A 23036-nucleotide genomic window follows, 5' to 3' on the forward strand; every position below is an offset into this window, starting at 1 on the left:
ACACCAGAGGCCACATCCCCATTGTCCATTGCCCTGGCCTTTACCACATTCTTGTTCCTCTGTTCATCAATTACTCCTCCCCCTGAGTTCAGTGCCCACTGAGATGAGGTAGAACACAGCAAAAAGAGCGTATGTGTACGAAGGTTAACCCGACGACAGAACTTCACACTGGAGGTAACATTCTACAAGTATTTATTTCATTCTGACATTAAGTTGCAGCATGCAACTCCAACAGTGAGCTGCCACGCTCCATTCTTAAGTAAGCACCAAGCACTATGGTGCGACTACTTAGGGTTTTCAGTCTTCCAAAGGTTTTTATTGCCAATATCATTATTTATGGGGTAAGCCTTTTAAAGACTTAAAAGCACTTATTCTCTATAAAAAGTCATTTTGTATTTCATGCATAAATCTCTAATTGGCAGATTTACTCATAATAGAAGAACATTTATTCTAGTTCTGTACTTACTAGGAGTACAATAAGCATCCCTACCAGGAAGTGAGACTATTGTCCTCCGCCAGGAATAGGGCAGCAGTGATGATCCCTAGGGTTATAAAACCGCTTACCAAAAGTCTCTCCAAAGATGTTAAGAAATAAGACACTGGCTCGTTTTCCAGTACAATTTAAAGAGATGTTTGCAGTGTGTGCAGGACTTATAGGTTATATTGTAGCCCCTTGTGATAATACTCAAAAGGCCTATTCTTTCCACTTATAAAATTCTACCTCAGAAGGTGAAAAGTGATATCCCCATTATCCCTGAGCAAAAAGGGGAAAGAAGTCTGATGTACTGCCATTGCTTACTGAAGTCACTGTCCGTGAGTCATTTATATCTAAAACATTCTTGCAGAACTTACATAAGCTGGAACAGAAACGAGGGGCTGGCTCTCAGAGATGCTCTCCATAAGTTATATGAATATTTGTGTCTGAGTACTGATCTGCAAAGATAATAAATTTAACTAACTACATTGTTGAGTACATCACATTTGCAATTTGTGAATATCCTGATAGGATATTTATGGGACAGGAGACTATAGATTTAAGCAAATTATGTCGTAAAGAAAACCAAGAATTGGGAACGCACAGACAAAGTGGGAGGAAGGGGCAGGCAGAGCTGGAGCTTTAAGCTGGGCCTTTCTTCTCGTAAAGCAGGGCCTCTGACTACCCTGCGCTATATCAACTCTACAGAGACCAAACAGTCCCAGATAATAATGTTCCAAGAGAGTTAAAGAGTAAACAAAGAGGAAGGTGGATCTTTGTAATTTCAAGGCCAGCCTGGTTCATGAGTTCCAGGACAACTGAGGCTAGAAAGACCCTGTCTCAACAAAACAAAACAAAACAAAACAACAACAAAAAAAAAAAAAAAAAAGAAAAAAGAAAAGAAAAACAACAAAGAGTAAATGACAGAAAAAAAAATTCATCCTTTTAGTCAAGCAATACTATATAATTTCAAGGCATATTATATAATTGATTTAATTCCAAAGCAACTGTGCAATAAGCAAATACAAAAGGAACAACAAAAGTTAACTTCTTACAGTGGCCAGCACAGGACCTGTGCATCAAGGCAACTAACCCTCACACACTATGAGCCTCACTAGAACATCAGTCACACGCTACCAACACAGGAATGTCGATTAGAGTTAGGACTCCCCAGAGGGCCGCCTTCTTTGACAGAATTTCAGGATGCTGCTAGAATGGGTTGGCTACCTTAAATCTCACTGATGGCTCCATCAGAGAGAGAATGCCCCAGTTCTGCTGTCTCACAAATGTACTGGGAGGGAGAGAAACAAAAAGACAACCTACTGTTCCCTAATACATATAGCTCAGCACCCAGAGAAAGTCTGTCCCAGAGAGACTTCCACATGGGTCAAGCTTCCTTAAACGAGGCGCCATCTTTCATTTTCAGGACAGGTCTTTTCTTGCAAGGTCTTTAGAGGCAGAAGAAGTTCCACGTGGATTCTAATACACAGCCCTGTGAGCTCAGTTTCCTGAAAACATACACCTGTGGGGTTCTAGGTTCTCCCTTACTAGTGACTAGGTTCACATCTCACAGCCACCAAAACCGCACATACACTATCAGCATGATGAAAAACACAGCCACTGCTGCAAGCTTGGCGTAAGTGGAACGCATGTTCAGGTACTTCGCATCCTGGCGGTATTTCTTAGATAGACTGGACAAATTGTTAGCCTTTGAATCCAATGCTGAAAAGAAAAAAAGAGAAAACATTAATTAGACCTGAAGTGGTTTATCAAAAAAAAAACCCAAAAAACATTAAGGTTTAAAAATAACAAAAGTGACTGGCAGAATAAACAAATCATGGAGTTTAAACTATGTTTAACAATAAAATAGTAATTGTATTATCAACATTTGAGTAGGCACACTGACTGCTTTAGAGTGATGGTTTCAGCATATGACCAATGCCGGTTAGTAGCAGCAGATTTCCCCCACCACCTGCCTTCTGCTGTGGGTCTGAGGGTCCTGAGCATGCTGGGCATACAGAGCTGAGTGCTCTGCAGCACCTGGTAGTTGTTTTGCTTCTCTTTTTTAAAGATTTGCTTAGCCGGGTAGTAGTGGCATACACCTTTAATCCCAGCACTTGGGAGGCAGAGGCAGGCGGATTTCTGAGTTCGAGGCCAGCCTGGTCTACAGAGTCAGTTCCAGGACAGCCAGGGCTACACAGAGAAACCCTGTCTCAAAAAACCAAAAAAAAAAAAAAAAAGATTTACTTATTTTAATTTATGTGTATATGTGTATGCGCATGTATACATGACACCCTGGAAGTGAGAAGAGGGCCTTGGATCTTGCAGTGTTAAAGCCACAGACAACTGTGAGCTATCAGATGTGGGGCTGGGAAACAAATTTGGTCCTCTGCAAGAGCAGAAAGCACTTAACCTGTGAACCATCTCTCTATGTTTAGTTATCATATTTACATGCTAAGTGGTCGAAACCACACGTAAGAGGACTAGGATAACCAAAAGCGTTCAAGTAAGCAGATACTGACTACTAAGCTATACTTCCGTGGTGAGTGCCACTTCCCAGTTTCTTCCCAGAGTAAAGATTGCTACAAAATCAAAGCTATTAGATGTAGTATTTCAACACACATACAAAAGTTAAACCGTAATTAAAATCTAGTGACAGGTTCTTTAAGAAAACCAAAACCTCACAAATGCTAGTACGTTAAGCCTTTAGCATTTCCATGAAGACTGCCCCCTCACAGAGCTTAACTATGAAAAGAAACATTCCGACTGACGCCAAGGAATTCTACTCCAACTTTTCACTGCTTCCAAGTTTTGAAAGTCTGTTTCCTGGTCTTCCTTGGACACTGCTTTATCAGTGGTGTGTGATGGCACACTGCTATAGAAAGTCCCAGGAGCACGGCAGCAGAGATGCAAGGACCAGGAATCTAAGGCCAGCCGCTGCTGCTTAGTGAAACCCTCTCAAAGGAAAGAAAAAGAAACAATGCTTTCTGTAGGGGTGGTTCTGATGCTAAGGTCCTGTTCCCCGATTGGTTCTTGATCTGTCAGTAAAGAAGCCATGGGCCAGTTGCTGGGTAGAAGAGATAGGCGGGACAGATAGGGATTTCTGGGTCCATGCTTCTGATAGAGAAAAGTTGACCAGCCATGTGAGATCTCGAAATGGAGTGGCCACATAGACCACTCCTACAGGAGGGTAGTTAGGGATGTTTAGCTGGGACTAGATATAACTGCACAACCAAAGTTTAGGGCAGGTGGAGAGATGCGGAGATATTATTGATAAGGGAATGCTTTTCCAGACAGGAGATAGTAGTGCCCAGCAATTATGTCAAAAGGGCAAGTTGAAATTGAACAACTGTGTGAGTGTCTCTTATCGGTGGATTCAAGGGAAGCTGGGTGTGGGCTGGTAGCGTGGCTGGTCTCAGAATTAAGGTGGAGTAGCACAAGCTACACGCAACAGCTTTGGAATATTTGGAGTTACTTAACAGGCTGGTTTGATTGGGAAATATGGTGTTACTTAACATAAGTGCAACAGTCACTCAATTAGCAACTGGTCCAAGGGATCACAAAAGAAAGAAGAGAAAAAGAAGAGAAATCACCATGTCGATGCTTAAGTTTTCTTATTAAACTAAAACTTTGCTGTAAACAATTGCTGAATGACTCTACATTAGTTGAGAATAAATGGGTGAAGCAACAACCACGAGGCAATATGGATTAAGCAATGATTTGTTTGCTGAAGGCTGGGGTACTGTTGTGGAACTAAGGTTAGTCCTGAGCTGCAATCCTCCTGCCAGGTATGGCTGCACCAACACTCCCAGGCTGGAATAAGTAATATTTAAGAGAATCCCTCTGAATAGGAGCCTTTTGAAACACATGGTATATAAAGACAGGGTTCTCCTTAGAGTCATATGGTAGATTCTACAACACAACAAGGACCATGGGATGTGCAAGAAGACAGTGAGAATCAAAGCACCCATGACTCCGGTCTCTGTGGAACTCACAGTTCTGTAGAGGTAACACCTTTGACTAAAGAAAAATAACTCATCACTTAATAGGCACTAACAAAAGGAAACCTGAACTTGATGAAAATGCACAAGATTGTCCATAGCATGCAAAGTGGATGAGCTCTAAAACAAGCATTTAGAAAGAGAGCCAGGCTGAGACCAATGTTACAAAAAAAGAAAGCACTGTTTAAAGATGCTAATCTTCTTACTGTCCTGAAATTCAGATATGTTTTCCCTCACTTAAAACAACTTCTTCTAGAAGCCATTTCCTGCCCATACATTACTACAGCTCCTTTTTTTGGTTTGTTTTTGTTTTGGGGGTTTTGGGGGTCTTTTTGACCCTAGGAACCAACTGATTCTGCTGAATGCTATGTTTGGTGAGCCACATCTGGAACCTTTTCCAGACCATAAACGTTACCAACAAAGAAATGTCGATTAAAGTAATGTCTATAAAACTGGTCTGATCTGCTTATTTCAGATGAAGACTTAGAAAGTGTTATGGAAGTGAAATGATGCCCACACACTCATGTACTTAAATTCTTGGTGCCCTGGCTAGTGGCACTATTTAGGGACTATAACTTTTTACAGATGAGACCTAGCTGAAGGAAGTGGGTTCTGGTAGGCTCCAAGGTTTTAGTCCCTACTGTACTTCGGGTCTGCTACTCTAATTATACTGGTGAGTGAGGAGGGAAAGAACCAAAGCTGTACACTCCCTAATACCGTGAGTTTGCCATGATTAACTCTATCCCCTCAAACTGTGACGCCCTCCAAATCCTTCCTCCAAAGGCTGCTTTGTCCCGTGTTTGGTCACATCAATTAATGCAAATGATACAGAAACGCCCACAGTGGATCGCCTACAACAAGAAAGCACGCAGAAGACCCTCAGTCCCCTCACTCTATATTTAAGGAATCCCTGAGATAGTTTCTTCACTCCCCAAGCAGGCAAATATACTCAGAGGCAGAAGTGTATACCCTGTCAATCAGTGTACCTGCCAGCCCTGCATCAAACAAGAGCTCTGCAAGAGAACTCTTACCTGTGGACAAGTGGAAATATATAAATTTTGGGTGTAAGAAAATTTTTTGTTAGTCTACTTTATCTCAGGTAGAAACTCTTAAGTTTATTACAATAATAAAGTCCACACTCAAAATTTGATGTTTAAAGACTATGGTGCTATATGCTGTGGTAACTGAGGGATACTGACATAAAGGTTAAATTCTGCAGTGCACAACCAAGGCAAGCTCCCTGCTGATGAATATACAGCAAAGTTGAAATGAGAAATATTTATTATGGAATCTACCTGTAATCATTATGATGAAAACCACAAAAGTATGGGAGACATACAACACTCATAAAAATCTATGTTCAAAGCAGGGCGGTGGTGGCGCACACCTTTAATCCCAGCACTTGGAAGGCAGAGGCAGGCAGATTTCTGAGTTCCAGGACAGCCAGGGCTTTACAGAGAAACCCTGTCTCGAAAAAACCAAACCAAACTAAAACAAAACAAAACAAAACCAGCCAACCAACCAAACAAACAAAAACCACCACCACCACCAACAAAAATCTATCTTCAAAGAGCCTAAGGCTGAAGGGATAGCTTAGTTTGCAAGAAGGTGCCACTCAGACCTGAGGACCTGAGTTCAGATCTACATCTCTCACACAGAAGCCTGGTGCAGCACTGTATGACTGTACATCCACTCTGGGGAGCAGAGACAGGCAAGTCCCAGGAGCTCACTGGCCAGCATAGCTCAGGGAACTCCAGTTCAGTGAGAGCCTGACTTAATAAATATTGTGGGACAGTGGAGAAAAAGATCAGACATCAACCTCTGGCCTCCACACACCCAAGTACAGACATACAACTGCATGCACATACCCACAAACATGTACACCACACACACACACACACACACACACACAAGCACACAGAAATGAAGAGCTTACATGTCTACATCTAATGGTTAAATAATGTTACATATCATATATATTTTGATCTAATTTTATCCAGCTATCTATAACTTAAAATCTTTCCAGATAATACAATCCCCATCACTGAAAAATCTCTACTTCATTTTACTTAATTTACCTTAACTATGTCTATGTAAATTGAGCATAGTAAGACACATTTGTAATGCCAGCATTTAGGAGGCAGAAGCAAATGGTTCCAGGAAAGTCAGAGATACACAGTGACTCAAGGCTGGATAGTAAGATGCATGTACTGCTATTGTAAAGGACATAGGTTCAGTTCCCAGCACCCACGTGATGGCTCACAACTATTCATAATTCCAGGTCTAGGAGATCTGATGCCCTCTTCTGATCTCTGTGTGTGTGCACACATACACACATGCGGTACGCATACATACATGCAGACAAAACACTCATAAGCATAAAATAAAATAAAATAAATGAATATAAAAAAATGTTAAAAGACCATTTCCAAAACATAAAACAAAGCCAAAAATATACTTAAATATTTATGTTAAATATAGATTTATATAAAGTAACTATATATGACACATTAGTAACAACTATATTTTTTCCAGGTACTTGATATAGGCTAGGGAGAAGGCTCAGTGGATAAAGCACTTGTCACACAGGCATTAAGACCTTAGTTCAGTTCCACAAATTCACTTGAAACCAGATGCTGTAGCTCTGAATTGTCCTCACATGAGCGTGTTCAGAAGTTCACAGGCCAGCTAGCTTGGCATATGAAAAGACAAGAGACACAGTCTTGTGGTGTGGGAGCATATGACTTTAGTCCCAGAACTAGGGAGGTAAAAGCAGGTAGATTTCTTTGAGTTCAAGACCGGCTGATCTATACAGTGAGTTCCAGGCCAGTCACTGAGCTACACAGTGAGACATTATCTGAATTTAAACAAACAAACATGTAAAACTCCACGGAGTCTCAATTACATAAAAGACAAGATCAATACTTGAAGTTGCCTCCTGACTTCCATTTTAAAAATCTGGCAGGTAGATCTATTAATAAACATGGCCGAGGAGACAGTACAGTGTTTGCCAGGGCAAGCTCGAAAACCTGAGTAGGTCCCCAGACATAACTAAGTCTGGGGGTTGGGGAGGAATATGCTTATAACTGCAACACTGGGAGACAAATATGTGGACCCCTGGGTCTGCCAGCCTAGCATAATTGAAAACCACAGACCAGGGACAGACTGCCTCAAAACACCAAGGTGAATGGTACCTGAGGAACAGCACTGAGAGCTGACTTTGCTTCCATTTTCATGTGTACACATAAAAACACATGCATACAAATAAACCGACATACTACACAGTACATGCTAAAGATTGTATAATGAAGTATTTTAAGAGTCCAAGGTAGGAGACCAGTGTGGCCTGAGCTACAAGGACCAGGGAAGTCATCTTCAGTTCCTGAAAGGACAGGTGATATGGAGTCAATGCACTGTTAAGAATGGCAAGGAGGAGCTCAGCAGTTAAGGGCACTGACTGCTCTTCCAGAGGTTCTGAGTTCATTTCCCAGCAACCACATGGTGGCTTATCACCATCTATAATGAGATCTGGTGCCCTCTTCTGGTATGCAGACATACATGCAGGCAGAACGCTATATATTTAATAAATAAATCTTTTTTTTAAAAAAAAGGACAACATTGTGAGTCAGAGGAGTATCTTTAAAAAAAAAAAATAGGAGGAAAACAAAGGCCTGGCTGAGACACAGTGCCTGCAAACCCGTGAGAATGACATGTATTTACAGTCTCATCCTCCATGTATAGAGCAGCACACCTTCCATACAGCAGACACTCAACTGACTGACTGAAGGACGCTGAGAGCAGACTAGATCTTTCTTCATGGTCTCAGATTTAAATGTTTCTCAAAAGAGGGCTGCCTTGATGAAAATGGCATTGTATGCCCCTGAACTAGCAGCAGTAAGGCCTCCCACAGGGACAGCTAGCATGAAGCACATCCTTGGCAACCGCCTCTCAGTCTTCTTTTTAATTTATGGAACTTGCACAAATGTTCAGTGTTCACTGGGCTTGGTTTTGTAAGTTCTTAGAAACAGTGACTGCTTCTGGGTGAGTCCTTTGCACTGCTCTAGTGCACAAAGACTAATGACGCAAGGCACAAATCCCCTTCACCTCAGGGGCTTGGCTGTGACCTAACCCCTCGTCAGTCATTTCTTGAGGGCCCCACGGGACTCTGACAAACTGATCTGACATGGTTCTCCGATACCTGAGAGTGCTTCTCCCCGCTGTAGGACTTCTTCAATATTGGCCACCATGATCCTCTGCACATCTTGCAATTCAGTGTTGATGGAGCCTAGATTTCTCCGAGCACGGCTATCAATGTAGAGCTTCTTGGTTTTCTGAATGAAGGTATCTAGAATGAGGACAGGTAACCATTACCAACTTTCCTGGTCCTTCCACCGAAGATAATCAGAACTCGAGTCTACTCCTAATCAGTCACTGTCCACAGTCTTGAGTTTATTCCTACATCTGCCTGCTGTTGGCTCTGACCTCTTCGTTTGTAAAATCTTAAGAGGACCATTCAGGACAACTGTCCCTTGAACATCTCTGAGCCTAAGGCATTTACCATCAGAATCCTTAGAGATAACCAGACCCATTCTAGTAAACTCTTCCTGAAGACAGAAAGATTTCAATCTGTATTCAGAGGACCATTTGGGCTTCATTACTTAGTTCTACGCAACCCCTAAAATAGTGATGGCATTATTAAAAGAGCTAGTGATCAACCAGCAGCCTACTTTCCAAACTTACCCTGTGCTTCCACTTCAAATCAAACATGATAGAAAACTTCCAAAAATACCAAAGCAGAGCTGCAGCCCCATTCATCTGTGGCCTACATGTGCGATTTCTCAACACTGTAGGAATGACCTACCATAGAAATATTGTGTGCTGATACCTTTGACTTATTTGAATGCTGACTCCGTTCCCCTGCACGCTGGGAAGCTAACCTGGATGGAGGACTAGCAGTAGCCCCCCACTAAGGCATCTGCCCCCTCAAGTTGGTCTTCCCCCTAAATATTCTCCTTCAGTTCAGAAACTGAGCCTTCCCTTTACATCTTCAGCCTGAGGGCGGGAACAACTATGTTTATGTCCCAAGTCACCATGCCTGGTGTTGTAGTCCATTCCCATCTTTATTCCCCTGAAGCTTACTTGGGTGAGCCACCTATTTCCTTTGTGAGCTTGACACATGTGTCTTATTAGTCACTTGGATTTACTAAACTTATTATCCAGAAAAATAACATTAAAAAACCATATACATCATATAAATTAGCATGTAGCCGATTTTTCTCTATTATAATAAAGCAAGGTGAAACACCTAACAAACTTGAAAACTTTAGCAAATCTAAAGCATAAAAATGTTTCTCTTTTGACTAAAGATTTCATGCAGTGTATTCTGACTACCTCCTCGCTCACAGTGCTTACCGTGCACAGGCCATTTCCCATGACCTACAGCCAGCACAGCCTCTTAAAGGTTTGACTGGCACTGAACCTTCCCATAATTCCTGTGCAAATACATGCTTGCTACTTAGGGCTCTTATGCTTGCCACTTCTGAATGTAGTAAAGAGGGTTTTCCAATACCATATATTTTACATTAGAGGTTCTTATTCTATTGAAATAAACAATCATCATTTTTCCTGATTTCTAAATTCTGATTTCCATAAAATTAGTCTTATTGTGACAGTCTACAGATTGGAAAATAGAACTCAGTTATAGGATAATCAAGTAGACTTACTTCATGTAAGAAATGTTCATTTGTTACAAATAACCCTAATAAGGAGTCAAACTAGACAACAAAAGGTACATGTGCTACAGGGAAAAGGACAAGACTAGATGAATTTACTAAGAATGAAGCTTTCTCCATTCAAAAGGAAAAAAAAAGGTAAATTTGGAAAGGGGAACGAATCAAACCTTCCCAGGCACATTCCAGGGGGAAACATGTCAATGCTTTAAGTTTTTCCACAGTGCTACTCCCTGAATAGAGAAATGCGGCTCTAATCTTACCAAACTCGATGAAGGAATAGGGCCTAGACACAGTGGGCACCTTCTTCCCATGTTGTTCATCAAATTCTGAGTGCAAGTCTTCTAGGTAGGCAAAGGCCAACTTCTTAGGGAAGGCAGCTTCACACAAAACCAAGTAACACACCCCCTGCTCAATAATGTAGCTGGAGGGAAAAAGCAAGACAAGGTGTTTATGCAGTAATAGTGCTTCAGGCTGAAGCTGACTTTCAGCACTGTATCAACTTTGGAAAAGATTCCACTTAAGTCAGAATGTTCATTTCAGATCACAAACTGTTAGAAGAAAGCAACCATCTCCCCATGTTAAACAATACCCAAAGCCCTGGGTGGGCAAGGGCAGCTCAGCACGTAAGAACATGTCTTGTTCCTGCAGAGGACCTGAGTTCCTCCCCAGCACCCTGCCCACACCATCTATAGCTCCAGTTCCAGAGGATCTGTGGGCACCAGGCATGCACATAGTACACACACACACACACACACACACACACACACACAGGCAAAACACTCATAAACATAAAAGTAAATAGAAAAAAAATCCAAAAGAGTGTAGGCATTGTTTATTCATTGTATATTTTCAATTAATATATATTAATATCTAAGAGGTTATTTTTGAAAGCTACAGGTGTGAAGAACCCATCCACCCTTTTAACCTGTATGACAAACATACTAATAATGAACAGATATTAAAGTCCTTCCTTCCATAACATAAAACAAAACTAAAAATTTATAGAATAAAAAGTTAATGAAAAAACATTTACTGGCACAGAAAAAGAAACATCTCAAAGATAGTTATGTTGCCTATTTCTGGCTAGCAGAATTCTAATCAACTGGAAATCATTTACTAAGGGAATTTTGTGTGGAACTCTTTTTTGGGACAATGAGCTCTCTAGCATTCTGGGAAAGGGCTTTGTGACTGGGATATTCTTGGGGAAAATAAATTTACTAAGAGCCTCTCAAACCCTTTAGCCACAGTACTCTTTTGTTGTTTTTCTTTTTTTTTGTTTGTTTTTCAAGACAGGGTTTCTCTGTGTAGTCCTAGCTATCCTGGAATTCTGGAACTCGCTCTGTAGACCAGGCTGACCTTGAACTCACAGAGATCAGCTTGCCTCTGCCTCATGAGTGCTGGGATTAAAGGTGTGTGCCAGCATTGCCCGGTTAGCCACAGTTCTCGTTCTTCTAACAACACATATACTAATAGGGCTTATATATACAGTGGATAAAATCAGAAGTTCTTTGGTTTAGGTGGTTTAAAAGCAGACACTCTGATAAGATCTCGCATTCCTGCCTTCTGTTCCTGACTCCCGAGACATCCTAGAGCCCCACAAAGAAGAAACTAAAGTTGTACGCACTCTCCCAGGCACAGAGTAACATTTAAAAATCTACCACTGGTGTCCTACCACTTGCTTGGGCACTGGATTAAAGGATCTCTTTGATGTTAATCTGCACTGTCATTTATAACGCTGGTCTCACTCCCAGAGAAGTAAACAGGACTTACTGCCCTACTTACAGCTTCAGGGACACACAATATCAGTCAAGTAAAATCTTATTCTGGCACAGTATTTATAGCCTTTCAGATGAAATGTTAGTCACATTTTACCATATAGCCAAATGGCATGATGTCTGCTTATGCTGTTCTTCCTCACCGTGGTGCTTTCATACACCAGGAGAAATTCCATTTGTTCTCACATGTTCACGCGTCTGTAATTGCCTTTTTCTGTGAAATTTGTATTCCCTTTTCTTCTAGTCCCTTTCTTCAAACACCCAAATAGGAATTTATTGTTTCTTCAAAGTACCTCATCTATGTTTCTTTAACCTGAGGATTGTGACCCCCTACAGCACTGTGCAGCTGAATGCAGGAACTGCAGGAAATCTGGCAACACTAGGTTGTTTCAGAATGAACAAAACTATGAGCCCAAGGTGTTTCCTTCCAGTAGGGCTTTCCAGTGATGCCAGTGTGCTTTACTGCAGCATGCTTTCTGACATACATGCACTGTGCCCTGCAAAGACATTTTCCTGGCACCATTCCCCACCACATAACTATCAAAGAAGTATACATTTTATTATTACACGTTTGATTTTAAAATTTACTATTTGAGTTGCTGACTTGAGTTGCATTAAAATTTTTATTGCAAATTTCATTAAGTGAATTTTGCCATGAGATCTGGACAGAATTTCCACCAGTTTCTGAAATGACTTTAGCCACACTTCTGCCATTCTGCACTATACAGTTATGCAAAGCACTGTCCTCACCAATCAAGATTATAAAATCAAATGAAGATAAACTCTGAAAAATACTGAAGATGTTCTACATCCCGTAGAATCAAATACTCAGTCCAGACAACCCTTTATGTAAAAATAAAACACATTCATCTCATGAGCATGCAAATTTGCTTATGTGTTAAATATAAAATTTATTTGTATACCAAAGAACTATTTAAAAATAAATTAACAATTTATGATCAGTAAATGTTTAGTTTGCACAACCATTTTATGTACCTACACACTCAGTGCCATATAAGAATCCTGTGCACAAGAAGTATAGCAAGTGGAAAGTTTAACAAGCCCTCCTCTAAAGCACTGTGCTTGCCTGAATGCGTGCCTCCATGGGGAAGAACACTGGCTGTTAGAAAGGCTGGGCCTTCATGAAGACAGCCAAGGTCTGGCAAAGAAGCCTTTACGAGCCTTGGTGGAAAAACCAGACTGTAAAGCCCTACAGGAATCAGGAGGAACTTTCTTCCCAGGTCTTTCATTCTCTATCCACTGTGGAGATACAGCCCTCCCACAGTATCTACAATGGATCACTTCCAGGAAACCCACAGTTACTAAAATTGGAAAGTGTCTAAGTCCCTTATATAAGGTGGAATATTTGCATAAAACCCATACAAATCTTTTTGTAGACATCAAATCATCTTCAATACCTAATAAAATATAAATGGTTTATAAATAGCTGTTATATTGTTTAGGGAATAATGATAAAAAAAAAAGTCCCAGGAACCCCACATGTGCTTCATGTAGATACTTTTTAAATTTTTAAAAATATTCTCAATGCATGGCTCTTGGTTACAGACATGGTTTCCACAAAGGCAGAACCTGTGGGTATGGAAGATAACTGTATCATATAACTAAATACACACACACACACACACACACACACACACACACACTCTTTTGGCTAAGTTCTTGAGGCTCTCCTGCCTTAGCCTCCAGAATAGCTTAGACTACAGGTGCACACTACCTGTATGGCCGAATGGTTATATTTTTTGGTGTTTAAATCAAAGTACCTAAAAAACATGCCTTAGATAGTATGTAACTACCTTACAAAATGTGTCTACCATTTTCTTTTTAAAGGATACTTGCTGATAGCTGAAGTACTTTTGTTTTACAGTCCTATTGGTTTTTGGTTTTCAGTTCAAACGAGCAGCTCCTCTTGGTCCTCACAGACCTCATCACCAGGCTGCTGACAGCGAAGCTTGCTTAGTTGGTCCTGTTTTCTGTTGCTGTGGTTTTCCTATAACATCTTTCCTTTTCAACCTTTTCTGTTTTTAAAGATTCAACTTGGCATGCTATTATTTAACAACAATCATCTGTAGATAATTAAAAGTCCAATAAAGTTCCTGTGATGGTCAATACTGACTGGCAATTTGGCAGAACCTAGAACTGCCCAGGAGAGTCCCTGGGCACACCTTTGAGGGAGTTTCTGCACTGAGTTGACTGAGATGGACTGACATCCAGGACTGATGAGGCAAGCTGAGCAGCAGTATTCCTTTCTGCTCCCGATCACAGATACAACAGGACCAGCTAGCTCAAGCCCTTCCCACCATGACTCTCCTGTGATGGACTGTCCATCCACTCTCCTACTGTGATGGACTGTCCTTCCACCCTTAATTTGCACCTGAAGGTCTTCTGGTAGAGCACTGAGACAAGCAGTACTGTGCCTTCCATCCCTCTATTACCTTTGTGCACAGTCCATCGCCATGAGTGTCTGGGGATATCACTCAGTGCTAGGGCACTTGCATGAAGGCACTGGGTTCAATCCCCAGTAATGAAAACCAAACAGAAACCCACCACTTCTATAGCCACTGACTTAGATGCTTTAAAATCCTCTTACAGTTTTAAATACTTATTGTCTATCCCCAATGTATAAAGCAAGATGCTAAATACGTATGTATCGCCTTAAAATCCTTGTTGAGAAATCCTTTGAAGAGAAAACCACAGCTTGAAGATGTTATGTGACTTGGTCTGTACCACTGTTAGTAAGCCTTTGAGCAGGAGTAATAGTCTATTTGTGTCTGCCTCCAGGATGTTCCTAAAGCATGAAGTTATCGATTACTGCATAACAGGTATAGAATGGGCACAGGTTAACAAATTAAATTACTGTAGGCATGTTAACTTAAAAAAAAAATTAAGATTTTGGTGTTCTAGAAATAGAGGCAGAAAAGGTGTTTCTATGAACAGATTGTAGTTTTAAAGCTATATTTACGTTTAAGAAACTGCTACTATTCTGGGCTGGAGAGATCACTTAATCAGGAAACTACATGCCTTGCAAGCTTGAAGGCCCATGTTTAAGCCCTAGAATGTGTTTTTAAGAAGTTCCAGGTGGAGCTGGAGAGATGGCTTGGTAGTTTAGAGCACTGACTACTCTTCCAGAGGACCTGAGTTCAATTCCTAGCAACTACATGATGGCTCACAACCATCTGTTATGGGATCAGATGCCCTCTTCTGGTGTGTCTGAAGACAGGGACAGCGTGCTCACATAAAATAAACAAACAGATATAAATATATATAAATTTATATAAATAAATATAAATATATATATAAATATTTTTTAAAAGTTCCATGTGTGATGACACACATTTATAATCCCAGCACTGGAGAAGGAGACAGGCAGGGATCCCTGGGGCTCACTGGCCAGCTAGCTTAGCCTACTTTCAAGTTCCAGGCCAGTGAGAGAGAGAGATGGCTGTGAAAAGAAAAAAGAGAAAGGTGGATGTTGCCTGAGGATGACATCTGAGGTTGTCTTCTGGGACACCCCCCCCCCCCGCCCCCCCAGTATCACACAAGGAAACAACACACTACTTTTTTTTTTTTAAAGGATTTAAAAACTATGGGTATGTTCATTTCTTTTTAAACGCACATTTAAAAATAGAGTATATGTGTCTGTATGGAAGGGGCGTTATATATGTGAGTTGAGGTAACCTTGAAGACTACAAGAGGGTATTAGATGCCTTAAAGCTAGAAATACAAGTGATTGTATAGGTTCCAGGAACTGAACCGGAGGTCCCCTACAAGAAGAGTAAGTAAGCCATCTTTCCAACCCCTACTGTGATTCTTACAAGGTATTATATGGTATTACAAGGTATTACATTATTCTTACAAGGTATTACATGTACATGTAGTACATATTTAAATGAACACACACACACACACACAAAATCAGAGCTATACTCACTGAAAAGTCATGGCTCCTGCTTCCAAGGTACATCGGGTAGGGGACTGCTCATTCAACTTTCGAAAGAGTTGCTTAGCCTGACTCTGATACTGTTGAAGGTCCCGGCCTGACTGAAAAAAGATAGCTTCATTGAAAAATTTAACACACACCACACAAAGCTATATCAGTTAGAAGGATCATGATATCACAAGAATATTAGGTAAATAAGGTCCTTTATTTAGCAGTTATTAAGATTCATTTTAATAAAGAAAAATAAAACGTCTTACTTTTAGAACAAATGAGAAACCCTAACTCTTAGTATTTCCAAGATCCCAAAATGTAATTGCCAAGAAGAAAACGTGTGCAGGTCATCTATATGCAAGGTATTTGGTGTGCTTTTTACCATTAGATATCTCATAACGCCATCCTGCACACACTCCGGAGAGAGTTCTGAGAACTCATTCTTCTTAAATGCTGGATTATCAACAGAACCTTCCACAAAGTGGAAGGGCATTTAACTAAGACTGTATGTGCATGCCTGTGCTTGAAAACCCCATGAACACTGGCCCTGCAGCTAGTGAGGCAAAATGGGCAGCTATCCTTTATTACATCACTCTATCCAGTTCTCCAGTGTAGGTAGCAAGCTGGAATAAAGAGGGATCCGGACAAAAAGGACAACACTCAAATGGTTAGGATGTATTTCCCTGAACAATTTATTAAAAAGAAGAGGAGGGGGTATTCTATAGTCGCATCATTTTGAAAGGATAAACGCCATACCTTACTAACCTACTAGATTCAAAGGAGAAAAGCAGTACATGAGAATGAGAAACAACACACATTGCTAATCCACCCTGTCCCTGAGAAAGAGAAGAGGACGCCCTGCTAGCTGTGGCCTGAAGGGTCTCTACTGCCCAGACCTGTAAGCTTATGGCATTTCACCACCAAGCTGATGGAAGGAAGTGCAGCCTTTGGGAGATGCTCAGTCATGATGATGGAGTGCTAATGGTAGAGGGTGATGTCCCTGTATGAAATTCCAGAAAGTTAGATTGGCCCCTGTACCTTACAAAGACTCACAGAGTTGCTATCTAAGAATGAGAAGCAGACACCAAATCTGCTAACCTTGTCATCTTGGACTTCTCAGTGTTTTTTGTTGTTTATAAGTCACCTAGTTTACACATACTGCCATTTAGCAGAAAGCCCAAATTATTCCATTTATAGAACTATTTATTTTGTATTGAAAGATAGACTAGCCTTCCTTTGGCAGATATCTCTTAACACCGAAGTAAAAGTGCTTATAATAGTTTTCCCAGAGTCTGGGTCTGGGGTCTAACTTTGTGGAAGCACACCATGAAATATTAAGCTTCTAGACAAGACACTACTGAGCTGACAGCACAAAGGAGGAGGCAGTTAGAACATGGCAGGTATGCAAAGGTACACAAAGGAGGAGGCAGTTAGAACATGGCAGGTATGCAAAGGTACAGAGACAGAAAAATGACAACCTGAAATTCAAAAAGAAATGAAGTAATGAAGTAATGTAAGCCAAGAGAGCCAAGCAGAGTACACTCAATGAATAACTGTGGACCATTTATCTTGTTTAGCATTGTTGTTATGGCAATGATCTGTTATAATGCTATTCATTTGAGAAAATGTTTTTGTGTCAATGTATGTATGTATGTGGATATTATATCAATTCATACATTAAACATTACCTTATAATAACTATTACCATATAACATTATATTGGCATTATCATATTAAGCAGTATACATGCATGCATCCACCCATGACTGGTCAGTAAGTACATGTTTGTAAATATTGTCACATGCTTTCAGTCACTAAGAAGTAATGCACAATATCCTATTTTGACATGTGAATGGTATTTATCAATCTAGTTGATTCACCATGCCATTATACGGTATGAAGAGATCTGAACCCACAACAGCACATGTGCCCAACTAATGCTGGAAGTGTTATAAAGTGAAAATGAAGATCAACATATATGATTGTCAACCCTGGCTTCACACTGGAGTCATGTAGGGATCTTAAAAATTAGTTACGTGCAATCTCCATTCCTAAATCAATAAAACAATTGTTTTCAATTGCTAAAAGCAGATGAATGCCTTACCTTAAAGGCAAAGCTGAAGAAAACTCAATCCACACAAAAACAAAACCACAACCTTGCCAGTCAAATCAGGATTAGCACAACCCTTCCAACGCCACAGGTGTAATGTAAGTATTACTACAGTCTGAGAGAACAAAACTAAAAGTCATACCAATTATAAGATAAAATGGTTGGAAGCATGCTACAATTTCAGAATGTGCTAAGGAAGAAAGGTAATGGCATGCACTGGGACAAATCTACATAGATTATAGTATGACAGCCAACATAATGCTGGTTCAACAGGCATTATCATTCCTAAGAACAAAACCATCTTGGCTAAATAATGATTTTTTTTTTTTGGCATAGTCACATAATAGACTATTAGGCAGCCATTAAAATATTTAATGGTGTGAGACAATGTTCAACATATACAACTGTTAAATGGAAAAATTAAGTTGGTCTTAAATATAACACATTAATTTTACACACACACAGGGAGGGGGAAGGAGGGGGAGGGGAAGACTATGAGAATATCTTGAGTAAAGATTTACTGAAAATAAGCATCATTAGCATCTTGAACTTTTGGTTATATAAGTTTCCAACCTTTCTAAATAGCATGGATTAATCCTATAGTATAAAACCATTCATCCACCCCTGTTCACTCCATCTTTGCACAAAGAGTACTACGTGCAATTCTGGTTTGTAAATTTAAAGACAGGCTAGAATTTAGAAAAACACTTCAAAAATAAACAAAGTTAATACTCATTTTCTGTGCAGGGACTAATTTCAACACTTTACATACTTTAACTCACAATCATTATACTTACTCTAGGAGGTGCTTAGAATTATTATGCCAATATTCTATTTTAGAAACCAAATTTTGCCAAAGACACTATGGGGTTAGAAAGGGAAGAGCTAGGATTTGGCCTAGATAATCTGACCACATATAGCCCCTCTTCAAGCACTATGACATTCCACTTCCCTGATTAAAATTGTTTCAACAGTAGATCCACCTTCTAAACAAAGTCTTGTCAATCATGTAATTCACAAGAAAAGCTCACGGAGCTGTGTGAGAACTAAGGAAGATCCGACAAAAACAACCTAACCAGTGCTTTACAGACAGACACAGCTTTCAATGTCAAAGTCACAAAGGGCTCACAGTCCCTTAGCTCAGCTAAAAATACCTAGATGCCCTGCTTGTGCTTTCCACCTCATACAGAGAGCAAACCTCGGTCCACAGGATATGTTAGTGATCCAATAACGAAGAGAGGGAGAAGAGCTGGATTTGCCATGAGGCAAGCACGATTATCCACTATCATGAAGATCGACTCTATATTACAAAAGGTACGTGTGCTTTCCTCAGAACCTCAGGACTTTTCCCATCTTGCCTAGGCCTAGTGGACAACTAGTGCTACCAAATATCACCCTTCACGTTTCTAAGAATGTTTCAGTTTTGTTTTTGTTTTACAAACCAATGAGTATACCAAGTTTACTTAACAGGCACAGGTGAGAGGTTAGACAGCCAAGCTCCACCCCATCATGGACATCATGGATGATGGATGACCTCATGAAGGTGCATCAGAGTCCCCTTTCCATTATCGCCCACTTCTTACATCAGTATTGTCAAAGATCACCAGCATTTTCCAAGAATGTTTAGCTAGGTCTTATCATTGATAAATCCTTGATGAACTCAGCTGGTCAAAGGCCAGTTGGACTAAGAATCAAGAGGCAGCCATTTTCCTCTACAGGGAATTATAGTAACCGCCCTTACGTGATAAGGGTGCGAGGCGGCTTGGCTGCACAGCAGGTAGGTCGTTTGTTTTTTTCTGGAGCTCTTGTCATCTACCTGGTAGCTCCAACACTTTTTCCAAATCTGAACTGCCCTTCCAGAACTAGAGCAGAATTAACGCCAATACAATACTTTTCAGACAGAACAGAAAGGTAGATAAAAGAAAGTGCAAAGGAAAAACGTCATTATAGAGAAAAGAAAAAAAGAAAAGAAAGAGCAGGAAAGGGACAAGATTATCAGTTAGCAAGTCTGGGATTGAGAAGAGAAGGTTGTTTCTCTACCTGTCCTAAGCCTAAATTACTAGGTAAGCAGTCAACACTGTATAAAGCACTGTCTATATTATATGTGAATGTTACTCTCCTTCCTGTCTTAGCTGAATACCAGTCATCTTCAGTAATAAGGCAGTTAAGAGCTTACACAGGGGCTGGCACCTAGTAAATATCTAAAATTAACTCAAGTTGTATCAGTACAAATAGTTAAAAGTATATGCATTACTTTGGCTTAGATAATTAGAGTACTTAATATAAGACTATTTGGTCAAGATAATCTATGTCTTAAAAGCAATTTCTGAGTTTGGTGTGGTGGTCTACACCTGTAACTCTAGCATTCAAAAGGCTAAGACAGAGGGATCAGTTCAAGGCAAGCTCTATCTAGAAATTGTCCCAATTTTCTTTAAAAAAAAATGTTATTTCCCCATTAGTAAGAAGTGACTACGTGGTTGAAAAGTCTTAAACAAGACAGTACACAATAACGATTAGGAACGAAGGTTCTGGTCTAGAGCCAAACTGATACTGATTTTAAAAACAATAGCTTACTTAATAAAATACTGATTACTGAAACTGGCAATTCTCAACCAGGACTGATTTTGTCCCTAAAGGAACTTTTGCTACTGCCGTCTGGAAGTAGAGGCCAAGGATAGACGCCCTACAAGGCACAGGACAGTCTCTTCCAACAAAGTATCAACCAGTTCCAAATGGGAACAGTCCCTGATAAAAACAGACCAACCCCCAAAGCACCGCACCAGCACCACCAACAACCCCGGGCACATTCCATTACCCTACTTGTTAGCGGTGTGACTTTAAGCCTAAGAGCCTCTGTGAAGGGCAATAAGAGCACACACTCTGACATGGAGGAGGACCAGAGACATAGTGCCCCTAGCACTCTCAGGACAGTGCTGTTCTGTATGAGGCAGTGTGTGACGTTCTGTCTACTATCTTGATGGTAAAACGGAGTCTGAGACCGATGCTTCTGCAGACATTGAAGGTTCAGAAAGGCTTATTATTTAAAATCAAAATTAATAAAGGGAAATGATAGAATCACAACCAGAAAAACAAAACAAAACACTTCTGTGGAGAACTGCTCATCAATGAAACAAACCCACTTGGCAGACCAATATCAAATAAATACCAAGTTTAAAATTAAGAAAGAATCCATGAATTTTTTCAGAAAAATTTCAAAGCAGAGAGTAGGGGCCCACTAATATGGAGTAGCATTTCAGACCCACTTTGGTCCCTCTCCTCCATTAGACTTCAATGCAACTGATCAGTTTCTGCCCATCTCTACCCCACTGCTACCCCTGACGGGGAAAATATTTTTCAAAGGAAGTGTTCTCTAAGACCCCCCCCCCGCCCCCGCCCCCAATCTCCTTTGTCCGGATCATATTCTTGGGCTCATCCGAATAATATACTTTATGAGAGCAGGAGAAAATCAGGCATAGCCGTGAAAGTAGGCACTTTACTGAACCTTGACAACTTTATAAGTGGCAATATTACCTCATCCTCTATCAAAATATGTCATCGAGCTAGGTCAGGGATCAAGAGCTACAGGAAAGCGAGGTGAAGAAACCAAGGGTTGGTCTTCCCCAGATATATTAGTCAGCAGCCTTAACAGCAGCCCAAAAGAAAAGTCCTAAATTCTAACAAGGTCCCTAAAAAGTCATCACAAACTGGGTGATCAAATTAAACCTGGATAAGCTTTCTCCCGGGCTTCTGTGTAGAGAGGAACAGTTACCACCATAACTCTAACTCCTTCCACGAAGATTTCTTCTCATAGGTAGTCTCTTCACGAGCAAACGGTAAAAGAGCTCTCGAGAAGAGGGGGAAGGAGTCTGTGAGGTCGCTAGGATCTCACTATCCGGGAGCAGGGCGAGCTCCGGGCTCCGGCAGCAGCTTACCTGCTCGTCCTCCTGCATCGAGGCGGCCAGCGGAAGGCCGTCCGCCACACGGGCGATCATCGTCAGCAGCACCATCTTCCCTGGTTACGGAGACCAGGCCGCCTCAGTCACTGCCCCTTCTTCTCCCGCGGTGGCCAGTTACACCTCCGGCTGAGGTCCCCAACAGCTAGCTGCTGGCGTCTCCACTTCCCGCTGAGGTGGCCGGAAACGACTTCAGAGCTTTCCACTACCGGTCCTTCCAATTGGCTTCCCACCGAGAACCATAACCACCGGGAACTTTAGTTCCGCAGTCATTCCTCCGACCAAGTCCCGCCCACGTCTGCGAATTTTTGTTTCCTCTAAGTGGTGTATCTGCAAGAGGAGTGGCACTCAAGCTTAGCAGGGCTGGAAAGGTGACTGAGAGCGAACTTTTTAGACGAATGGAGTATGAAGCAACTGTAAATCTATGTATTTTCAGATTTAATTTTTTTTTTTTTACAGAACATGTTATGTATAATATTTTATAAGCTGTGTATGTCTCAGCAGAGATTCATTTCTTGAGGGTTTTTCTGGCCTGGGTGTTTATACTGTCACAAAATTTTTAAACAGTTTATGGTAAGAGATAGGTAAATAGGAGCTGGAGAGACCGTCCCAGGGATCAAGAACTCTGGCTGTTCTTTCAGAGGACCGGAGTTCAACTCAGCACCCGCATGGTGGTTTACAACCATCAGTAACTCCAGTTCCAGAGGAATCTGACACCTTCTTCTGGCCTCTCCAACCTCTCCACGCAGGTGCTGCACAGGCAGGAGTGGAAGTAAACCACCCCCACACATGAAACTTTTAAAAAGAGATTAGCAATATTTAGTATTATATATATTTATTCATATATATATATATATATATATATATATATATATATATGAGTAAATGAAGAAGTACAGGACTCAGGGATCACATACATCATTAGCCTCCCCAAATATAGGTTCTTGGCTGCCTCTGTCATGGTATAGAAAGGGTAATCTTACCAGGCTTTCCAGTAACTTGGTTTTCAACTTGCTTTTGAAGCAACCTCTAGACAGACAA

General features: G+C 40.8%; 1 protein-coding gene across 1 annotated transcript; it reads right to left on the bottom strand.

Annotated features, from left to right (window-relative positions):
* Positions 1 to 175: 175 nt before the first annotated feature.
* Positions 176 to 22205, bottom strand: Sec22b (SEC22 homolog B, vesicle trafficking protein). The gene is made up of 5 exons (XM_021158199.3): positions 21975 to 22205; positions 15933 to 16042; positions 10469 to 10629; positions 8675 to 8821; positions 176 to 2197 (listed from the first exon to the last, which is right to left on the bottom strand). The coding sequence occupies exons 1-5, from the start codon at positions 22047 to 22049 to the stop codon at positions 2043 to 2045; spliced, it is 648 nt and encodes a 215-aa protein (XP_021013858.1). The 5' UTR covers positions 22050 to 22205; the 3' UTR covers positions 176 to 2042.
* Between the last annotated feature and the right edge of the window lie 831 nt (positions 22206 to 23036).

This window comes from Mus caroli, unplaced genomic scaffold (assembly GCF_978045245.1).
Source record: "Mus caroli unplaced genomic scaffold, Mus_caroli_1 scaffold_3, whole genome shotgun sequence".
Taxonomy (NCBI): Eukaryota; Metazoa; Chordata; class Mammalia; order Rodentia; family Muridae; genus Mus; species Mus caroli.